Source organism: Etheostoma spectabile, chromosome 5 (assembly GCF_008692095.1).
Source record: "Etheostoma spectabile isolate EspeVRDwgs_2016 chromosome 5, UIUC_Espe_1.0, whole genome shotgun sequence".
Classification (NCBI taxonomy): domain Eukaryota; kingdom Metazoa; phylum Chordata; class Actinopteri; order Perciformes; family Percidae; genus Etheostoma; species Etheostoma spectabile.
In genome coordinates this window covers 21,130,992-21,141,892 of record NC_045737.1, presented here as the reverse complement: position 1 = coordinate 21,141,892, position 10,901 = coordinate 21,130,992, and the positions used below count along the sequence as shown (strand labels likewise).

Here is a 10,901-nt window from a genome sequence, read left to right as displayed (position 1 = left end):
TTTAAAATTCTGCATAAAATATATCCAGCAAAAGAACTTTTCTTACATTATATGTATACTGAAATATTTTGGATTGATGTTCAACATTTTATCAGACGAAACACAGGGCAATCAATTCAATTTAAGGATAAAGATATTCTGATTTGCTTTGAAGGCATTGAGAAGGATAAAGATGTTATTTTATTAAATTAATCTTGTTATTGGGAAAATTCACAAGAAGAAATGGGCGGACTCCAAACCATTTTTTTAACATTTCTTTCAAGAAATGCACCAATACAGCAACAATATAAGAGGCATTAAGAACAAGAAGGCAAATAAGACTGGAATTGTGTTTGATAAAAAAAAAAATTGTACCGGTGATACATTTGACTTTATTTGCGCTACACTTTTTTTTTTTTTTTACTTTTATGTATTTTATATATATATGCACCTCTGGTTTTGACTTTTTGAATGTATACATACTGGCTACATAACTGTTCTTTGTCAATAAAATACAATTTATATAAAAACAGCATCATAGGACAACATAGCTCGAGCTCGACCTATGAGTTTGACAGGGAGGTTACGTCAACGGATACGGAAATGACGCAAAGCACCGAGTTACTAAAACCCGACGTTAGCGCGCGCTTACAGCACAAACCTTCCCTTAAGTGTTTGAAAGGAAGCTGCGTGCTGCACTTCAGCTGGCCACCAACAAAGAAACTGCACCTCTAGAACGGTCTCTTTTCTTAAGCTCGGCGATAACTCAAACCGCGGCCTTCATTTTGACGGATAGACGCTAAAGTCGACACAAAAAGTTCTTCGTTTCAATCTTCGCATACTTAAAACTTCACAGCAACCATGTTTGAGGCACGCCTGGTCCAGGGATCCATCCTGAAGAAGGTGCTGGAGGCTCTGAAGGATCTGATCACAGAAGCCTGCTGGGACGTCAGCTCGTCTGGCATCTCCCTGCAGAGCATGGACTCTTCCCATGTCTCCCTGGTCCAGCTCACCCTGCGGCATGACGGCTTCGACTCGTACCGCTGCGACAGAAACCTCGCCATGGGAGTCAACCTCAGCAGGTGAAGCAGACATGACGTTACACATGCATAGCTAGATCATTCATATTGTTTGTAAATCTCTTGCGGCATTAAGGTTGTTAGCTCGCAGATAACTTAACCATCTGCGGACTTAGCTAGCTAGTCAGGTCGAGTTGGCAAAGTTCGGCCGACGCTAAAATCGATGGAAAAACAGCTGAGGTTTGGTTTGTCTGCGCGTTTTATGCGCATCGTAAACTCGTAACGTTGCCTACGGTCACGTCAGTGACTTTTGTTAACATAAATTAATGGTTTGTGTTTGAAGCTTACAAAAAGGGTGGCCATCTTGGCATACTTGCCCGGGCATGTCACTACACTATACTATAATATACTTTACTCTTTACTGTCGCCGCTTCCACAGTGTTATTTACTTTAGGTCCATTGGTTCAACGTTAGTTAAAAACTTTTGTTTTGTGTATAAATTATATTTTGGCGCAGTGTCATTGACAGCAGACGCGCTTCACGTAGCAACGTCACTTGAGCGCCAAATTCTTCAGGCGGGAATTGTTGTTAAACCCGGGAACTTCCACTTCCGTTTCACTGCTGTCTCTTTGTAACATAACACCGGTGCTCTGGGTGATTTTAGTTACTGAGCCTTTGATGTCACAGCATTTCCTTATGTGAAACCCACATGCTTACATACTTTAATGCAGTAAATGTATTTTAAACTTAATAATATAAGGCAGATGTAATTGGGAACAATGAATTAAAGCTGAAACAATGAAGTCAGTCCATGGACAGAAAACTACTTGTTTTAGAATACTGTTTTTTTTTCCTTTAAAAGAATCTCATCCTGTTAATTCGGATAATAATTGGACGACTGGTTGACAATGAAAATATATTTTGTTAAACACTGTATGCAACTGATTACTCCATTGAAATTGTACATTTCTTTATGTTAAACAATTCAATGTTTTAGCATCACATTTCAGTGTATTTTCTATGTTTAGAAAAAAATGTAACCCCCTCCCCATCACTCTCACACAGTATGTCAAAAATCCTGAAGTGTGCAGGAAACGAAGACATCATCACCCTCAGAGCAGAAGACAATGCAGACACTCTTGCACTTGTGTTTGAGACTCTTAGTAAGTTTGAGTTGTTGACATTAACGCAGAATAAAATGAACCAGATGCTGCTTAGCTCGGTTTCTTCATTATAGGTCTTATTTACCTCCTTTTTCTTCTTTTCCCCTCACTCTTACAGACCAGGAGAAAGTTTCAGATTATGAGATGAAGTTGATGGACCTTGATGTGGAGCAGCTTGGTATTCCAGTAAGTAATTTTTCCCCAGTCCTGTTCTTTTTGGGGGCCAACATACTTTTTTCCCCACATTGTACCTGACATGTCTGCCTGTCTCCCTGTAGGAACAGGAGTACAGCTGTGTGGTGAAGATGCCCTCTGGGGAGTTTGCTCGTATCTGCCGAGACCTGTCCCAGATTGGTGATGCAGTCATGATCTCCTGTGCCAAGGACGGAGTCAAGTTTTCCGCCTCAGGAGAACTGGGCACAGGAAATGTCAAGCTGTCCCAGACCAGCAACGTAGACAAAGAGGATGAGGCAGTGAGTATTAGTTTTATCAAGTTAAAGGGTGCTTACATCATCAGCAATTCAATTAGTTTGGCTTTTTAGTAGTCTAGCAATTGATGTTTGCATTGATTTTACCATAAGATGATTTCTTATTTGCAAAAAGGTTTTCTGATTTAATGCTTTTGTCCCCAGAAATGAGGATTAGGATTTACCATGATTATTTAATTGACTGTAAATCTTTTTTTTTTTTTTTTTTTTTTTTTTCTTTAGCAAAATGCTAATCATACATTAATTACAGTTTCTTGATCAAGATATAATAATGCCACCTTGGGCTGCTCAAAAATACGATTAGAATAATGGACAATGAAAAGGTTTTGCGTGCAGCCCTACTTGATTTTAATTGTTGTGATGGCACACGTAACACTTGACAATTCCCCTTACTTTCTGTTTTTAGGTTACTATTGAGATGAATGAACCCGTCCAGCTGATCTTTGCTCTCAACTACCTGAACTTCTTCACCAAGGCAACGCCGCTGTCCAAGACCGTCACCCTTAGCATGTCCGCAGATATTCCTCTCGGTAAGCGCCATAGTCTTTGATTGGATTCTTAACATGTTTACAGAAACTGCCCTAACTGGATTTTTAATTTTTTTTTTTGTCTTTTACAGTGGTGGAGTACAAGATTGCCGACATGGGACACGTCAAATACTACTTGGCACCCAAGATCGACGAAGAAGCTTCCTAAGAAATAATATAATGGATCAAAAAGGAAGAATCGAGAAAAGCAGACAACTGTGACTTGTCCTGAGTGATTAAAGAGCTGAGGTGATCTTGTGGTGGTGGATGATCACTTTGTCTGGGGTTTCTGATCTCCTCTCCAATGAGATTCACAGCAGGAGGTGTAGTGTCAACTTTTATAAACCGTCATCTGTCCAACGCATGATGCCATCTGTGTGATGTGATAAACCTTCTGTGCTCGACTCTTTGTGTTCAAAGCGGCTGGCATTGGTTCAGATGCCACCGGCGAAATTCCAGCACTTGTTTGCGCCGCTTCTGTGTCTCTCGTTCTGTTTGCCCGTTATGGGAAAGCAGATTTCAATTATCCCATTCCTTGTAGATAATGCATTTGTAAATACTTCCTGTGGTTTCCCACTGTCAGACAACCCCAAATGTTTTTGTATTCATTGATTCAGTCCAAAATAAATGATTACATTTGTGCTTCTGACGTTTGTGGACAAAAACATGCTTGTTCTGTGCCTACAAAGTGATTCATGTTTGAGATAAATCTCATTTGCTTTTGTACTTGACATTACAGGGCAGTCTAAAACTATCCCAGAATGTGTATGGAAGGGAGTCATAGTAGGAAGTATTTCCATTAAATTAAGTAATGCCACTGTAGCATTTGTGGAGTTGAATGTACTGAAACGTATAGCAATGAATCCTACATTTGGCTCTAGTCGTCTTACCTGTGTCTGACTGTAAACCTTTTGTTTCTAAGCAACCACCAGCTGTTGCTTTCCTATTTGCTGCTTCTTTTTTTTTAGGCTGAAAATTGATGTTTTTAACTCTTGGGACCTCAAACAAGGCATTTAGAGGGTAAAATGTGTCTGGAACTGCTAACAATTCAGTGTTTCTTTTAATGTATTAATCTGAAAAATAACTAGTGGCTATAGCTGTAATCAAATGAAGTCAAATATCTCCCTCAGTAATATAGTGAAGTATAAAGTAAGTTAAGTATAGTTAATTCAACATTGTACTTAACTACTGTACAGCAGTAAATGTACTTACTCACACTTCTGCAGCAGTAACGAGGTTTAGCCACTAGGCGGTGCTCTTATACTTTTGGTTTTTTTTTTGTGGAAGGGAGAAAGTTGTCTGGTCATATTTGTTAAAGCATATATTCTGAAGAAATGTACTCTTAATTGCCATGTAGCAATTTTCCCCAAAAGGGCAAAAAGTGGAACAAATCACAATAGATGTGGATTATTTTTATTTAGTTCACCATGATGGAAAGCACCTGTCAATTACATCATATTGATAAACTACATGACTGTTAGTCTGTGTCAAGGACAGGCCATGTGCATTAGATCCTTGCTGCTGCTGTCATTGGTTGGAGTCTGGCAGCTTCAGGCCTGTTTCTATGCAGGTCAGTGGGCAAACTGAATACAACTGTTAAATATTAACCTGATCACTTAACATGCAGCCGCAAATACCTAAGAGACACAAGTCTGTCTACAGCCGGTTGATGTGTTTTAGGGCAGTAGGTAGTGTAGAATCAGTTTTAATCCTCAAAGCTTTAATCTGATTGACAGCCACATCTGGCTCCAGTCTGAAGCTCCCTACTGTATACAGAGCAGAGTGTCTGGTGAGGTAATGTAACAGAAATAGAAATAAACCAGCTGGTATGTACTGCTACTTGTCAAATTTAAGACTTTTTTTTTTTTGGTCTGTTTAAGAGAATAGTTTCACATTTTTTTTGGGGGGGGGGGAATATATGAGAAGATGGAAACCACCATCCTGTTTATGGTAGTCTCTCGTTGCAGACCTACAGCTCCACAGCGCTGTGGATTAAGGTCTGGTTCCTCCACACGTAGATTCCAAGTTAGGAGAAAAAATGCTCTAGGGTTGTGTAACAACCAATTGGTTGTTACAAACCAATCACAATCGTCTTGGGTGGCGCTGAGCTCCGGACGCAGTAACGGTTGCTCTACAAAAGGGTTTTAGAAAGGAAATCAGATTTTGACTGTCCTGGTTGAATAAAGCTGCCTGAGGAACAAACAGCGGACCATTGACAGCAGATTATGACTTCATAGTAGATTGCCTGCCAGTGTAATCCCAAGCCAGAGGAACATTAAAGTGCATTTGCTATATAGGGTTTGCACCTGTTCAATAGGAGAACAGGATTTAAGTTCTTTTTTGTGCATTCAGCTATGCCAAATACTTAATGTATTTTATATTACCGTCTGTTGGAGTTATCCTAATCCACACTAAGCCGTCACCAGCTTTACTGGTTTTGAAATGTTCTTAAACACTTTCTAAAACACAATGTACTGCAGCCATGGATTCACCAGATCAGAGCCACTCTTCCAGATAAGAGAAGTGCATGTTCTTAGAGGCAGAGCTGAGAAAAGAGATGGGACTGTCATTTCAGGAAGTGACCGATGAAGCAAAGCGATGGTGCAGCCATTTAAGATGCTTCAATATTTAATTACCTACTGCCACCCATGTTAAGATTAATTAGTTCCTGGAACATCGCAACGAGGGTTTAACCTGACTGGGGTTTCCGCTTCTGAATTGGCCACAATTTCATACTGCAATTTTAGACATGCTTCATTATGATGAATAATTTCAGAGGTGTAATTATGGGTTATATTTCATAGAGCATATCAGGCCACTCAGACAATATGTCTTTATGTCAGAGCTACATGCAGAAGGTTGTGTCAAGGTTGAAACGTAGCATAACTTTTCTTTCATGCTGACTTGATATTACTGTAAATCCTTGTTTTTGTATTTTTTACTTTAATTCATTTTCAATATCTTTATATATTTAAGATAAATATCTCATTCAAAAGTTGGTTATTATCATTCAATCTTCAACCGTGAACGTTATCAAGTGCAGTGAACTGTTTATCTGTGATTTTTTTTTTCTTTTTCTCATCTGCCTATTCAAGCAGCTGAACACAACACAGAGCGGTATTACATAAACAAAGGGTAAATCAAGTTAATTTGCATAGCATCAGTTCACAACAAGGCAATCTGACGTGAAATACAACGGCATTAAGAGAAGATATATGATATAAAAAGACACATGATAGCACTATATGGTTTTTAGGATGACAAAAATGTTTTAATCACTTAATGGGAAAATACTTTCTATCTCTTACAGCTGAAAACATGTTATCTTAAATGACAGCTGGTAGCATATATCAGATATTACAGAGTTTTCAAAGCAAGTTGAGACAAATAACAGAGCCCAAATGCTAAATCAATTGTACCCAAACAAGTCAAGGGGCAAGGTCACAAAAGTAATGACAAAATATACCAAACAGAGATGCAGTTAAATTATAACTAACCATTTAGATTTCTTCCAAATGGCCCTCAAGTATTTAAATATATCAAAGTATCACAGAATGTTGTGTAGTAAAATCAGAAGACCTCAAACAATTGTAACTATCCCTTCTAAAGTTGTTTAGGTCTAGCTGGTTTAGGAGTTTAAATTAGGGTTCGTATAACTAACGCAAAGCAAGTGGCCAAAAGAATTAACGGAAAAAACTGACGGAAAAGGACTGAAACTCTGGTTTAGTGCCCATTGGCCCTTTGGTTCTGTGTCCAGTACGCCATTTAAATAACTGAATAATTGGTTGATGAGTTAATCAAAATAATAGTACACTAAAAAAATAAACAGAAGTGTACCAAAGTCCTCCCAAAGTTACGAAACAATGCCAATCCGTCCACAAGTTACTTTAAACATCAATTTCATCAGACATTATTGTGTGATCCTGATCGGTTGCATGAAAACATTAGTTTCACCAGGCTCTCAGCAGTGTTTCAGACTTTCTTCGATAAACTAAGAATCATAATCTCAAAAAAAAATAAAATTCAAGCAATTATTAATAATTCCTTCCTTCATATTGCAATGCTTTGTTGTGAGCTTACACTGGATGTAGCCTGTTGCATTCAAGTGAAACTGATCTCTACAGTGTTATCATGAGGCTGCATTCCTGTCTCTCTCTCTCTCTTCTTGCTCCTCTGTCTCTGTCTGGCCTTTAAATTGCTTTCTGGAGGCAGGGGATTTTGGCCGGGGAGATAAGGGGAGCAGTATGAAACCCTCTCGCTGGCGGGCTTTCTCTGCGAGGCAGGGGGAGTGTACTGAGCGTGGAACGTTTACTGTGACAGAGTAGAGAGCAGGTTGTACTTATCATCCCTCAGGTTAGTGAGGAAACGCCTGGAGACATCTTTCAAACCCATTTGAAAAGTACATATAGATGCTGCAGAATGGATGCCTCTTTGTTTCTCCACCGTCAACAGGTTTATGTGCACGGCCTTGTTTGTGTTTTGTCAGTCAGTCAAATCCTGGATGATTCCAACCCAGCCCTCAGACCTGACACACTCTTACATAAGCCCTCAGTGCTCTGCTGTCTCTCCACAAGAGCGACTTGCATCGATTATTGATGCCAGCACAGAGTGAGCAAGTCCTCACATGGCATGGATATGGCAGTCCCACATGTGCTTCGTGATCCACCTGCTTTAAACCACTGTGTTGCATATTTCAGTCTTTCTATTGCAAACAATTTCTATTCTTTGTGGCGTATGGATGCGGGGATTCCTTCTCCACAAGCACACCACTTTATTTTTTATACATACAACCACAAAACATTAATATCACTCTTCTCCACCCTTTTCCCTGAGCTTTGATTTTACACAGCGTGCCTCACTAGTTGACACACACATTTATCTGACTATGCTCCGCAGGGATTAGCATATTAATGGCTTGTCCCTTTTTTTCTCTCAGTCAGATTTCACAGCAGCGAGGGAAATGGACAAGGCTATGCTGACAGGGGGAAGGGAAGGGAAGGGAAGGGCAGAGATGGTGGAGCGTGTTGTAGCTTGGGAGTCACACTTGACTGTCATTTGTACAGTTGGGACTAATAGTCAACATGGGAGTCGATTTTGACATGTTCTCAGTGACAATTGAAAGTTGTACTTGCACGCCAATATATTTAGTGAGTGGTGATCCAAATGAAAACATAAAGACAAACTGCAACTTATGTTGTACTGCTTAGGTGAAAGATATTCATAATGTTTTGATGCAAAAAATACTGTGTACTTTATTCTTAATTTTCTTTTTTTAACTTGCACAGATATTACAATTCATTGCATATGTTCATTGTTATGTTGTTAAGAAAACTGTCATCAAAACCTCTGTATTTTCCAGATAACCAACAAGGGTTTAAAATGGTTTATTTAACTGTAGAAGTTTTTTAATGTTCTCAAACCATAAAGGTGCACCTCACACCCTTTACCTTCGGTGGAAAATTTTAAATCTAGCTAAAACGATTAATTTCCTAGTCGGTCATCAGAAAAATAACTGTCAATCCAGTTTCTCAAACGTCGATTTGCTGCTTTTCTTCATCCTTTTCAATAGTAAACCAAGTATTTTGAGTTTGAGGCTGTTGAGTTGACAAAACAACTTGGGCTTTGAGACAATGTGATGGTTAAGATATTTTGTATAGACTAAATGAGTTATTGATAAAATAATGCAACGATTAATGGATAATGAAAGGAGTGTTAGTTGCAGCTCTGTTGGAGATTCATGGTTTACACTGGACACTAGGGGTGGGAATCACCAGAGGCACCACGATACGATATTATCACGATACTTGGGTCACGATACGATATTATTGCGATTTTAAACATATTGCGATATTCTGCGATATATTGTACTTTATTACTTTTTCCAACTTCATTATTTTGTCCCCAAAGGAAAATATCGTCAACATCTGTTTGTTCATCTCACGTGGATGTTATTGCTGTAAAATGTGACTGTCAAGCTGACTAACAACAAACACTTTCATGATGTGTCATAAATGACAACTGGCAAACTGAACTGTTTGCATTTAATTAAGGTGGATGCATCACAAGTCAATGCAACACGTTCTGCTGTTTTTAAACTTTCCTGAACTTTGAGTTTAACTTCTCTGTAGAGCTCGGGCACGGCTGTATCCGTGAAAAAGCGGCGCGACGGAGTTACGTACCTTGGTTCCAGTGTTTTTAGCAAGTGACAAAATCCCTCATTTTCCACAACGTTGTATGGACGCAGGTCTTTGCACATGAAGCAGGCGATGGCTTGAGTTATTTTCTTCGCTCGCTCTGAATTTGGAGGTAGCTTTGTCAAGCTAAGTGTGTCCAGTGTTGGTTGGTTTTTCGGCGGAGCTGGTTAGCATTAGCTTTACGTCCTCGGCTAACGCTAACTCTGGATGGTGGCGTGTAAGATGAGCCCTGTGGTGGTATTCCCTGAGTATTTTTTTGCATACGACACTCTTGCAAATCGCATGTCTCATATCCATCTCAGTTGTCCCCTCCTTGTTAAAAATCCGAAAAAGTTCCAAACACTTGATTTAAATGCGACTGTGCATTTCTGATTTCTCTCTCTGACGCTGCCATGTTTATTTTGTCTACCTCTCCTGCACGCTGACAGTCACCCCGCTGACCTCACCAGAAAACAAACAGCGCCATCTAGTGGACGGAAGAAGCAAATGATTGATTATCTACTACCAAAAAGTTAAATTCTCATGTGCAGTTTAAATAATAAAAAATCGATACTTGGTGTTGTGTATGATACAGTATCGCCACGGGAAATATCGCGATACTATGCTGTATCGATTTTTTCCCCCACCCCTACTGGACACTGCAGGGTATTACTACTGTGAGATACCTTGCAGGATTAAATGATGTTAAAAAACAACCAACTTACTGATTTTCCCTCTTAAATTCTAAACATTTTATAAAAAATAATTCCTCCTTTCCTGCACTTTGCCTCCTGTCACAATCACATCTCTGTCCCTCTTCGTCCAGGGGATGGCTCGGTTCGCTACTTAGCAACTGTTTCCACGGCTACGAAGTTGCTCCCTGTCTCACCCCCACCCAACCTTCACACTAAAAAGCTGGTGTCCCTCTTCTCGTTTGTGTCACCTTCCTGAAACCACTGTTGCTGTTTGTATCCTAATATAAAACATCAGCTTCATTTTGGTTTGTCTCGTGCTCAGGAGAGGACGTTATCCAGCTCCACGAAGCAGTATTCCTCTCTGTGGAGAGATGGTTGTTATCGTGATGCTTTTTGTGCTTTTATTGGTCCAAGGAGGACAGTAAAACGAATATTGATGAATATGACAACCAATTACCAGTGACACTCAGGCAGTTTTCCTTTTCCCTCTGTGAGTGTCAGTGTGCTCTGAGACCATACACCTCGGCAACAATGTTACTGAGACAAATTGCCGCTCATCGTCCACATGTGTCTGACATTCATTAGCACACTCAGGAGGATAGCAGATGAATCTTTGGATGTGTGGTTTTGAGAAACAAGTCCACACACGCACACGCAGATATTAAAAAAATAAAGAGTAAAGGCTGCTGGGCACATTCAGAAATGAATGCAAGCCTTGGAGCTACAGAAAGATCTATTTATATCGTTCCTAAAAATAGACATTCTTCTCCATAGAAACATGAAATCCTTCTGAGGGGCTCACTAGCTGCTGCTGCTGTGTGTGTGTGTGTGTGTGTGTGTGTGTGTGTGTGTGTGTG

General features: G+C 39.7%; 1 protein-coding gene across 1 annotated transcript; it reads left to right on the top strand.

The window, feature by feature from the left end:
* Positions 1-615: 615 nt before the first annotated feature.
* pcna (proliferating cell nuclear antigen) lies at positions 616-3,815 on the top strand. The gene is made up of 6 exons (XM_032515985.1): positions 616-1,061; positions 2,064-2,161; positions 2,280-2,347; positions 2,440-2,634; positions 3,056-3,179; positions 3,269-3,815. The coding sequence occupies exons 1-6, from the start codon at positions 841-843 to the stop codon at positions 3,343-3,345; spliced, it is 783 nt and encodes a 260-aa protein (XP_032371876.1). The 5' UTR covers positions 616-840; the 3' UTR covers positions 3,346-3,815.
* Positions 3,816-10,901: the final 7,086 nt, after the last annotated feature.

Excerpts from the sequence above, each read along its gene's own strand:
- pcna (XM_032515985.1), top strand. The coding sequence starts at position 841 with ATGTTTGAGGCACGCCTGGTCCAGGGATCCATCCTGAAGAAGGTGCTG. Across the intron at positions 1,062-2,063 it reads ATGGGAGTCAACCTCAGCAG|TATGTCAAAAATCCTGAAGT; the intron begins GTGAAGCAGACA and ends ACTCTCACACAG. Across the intron at positions 3,180-3,268 it reads GTCCGCAGATATTCCTCTCG|TGGTGGAGTACAAGATTGCC; the intron begins GTAAGCGCCATA and ends TGTCTTTTACAG.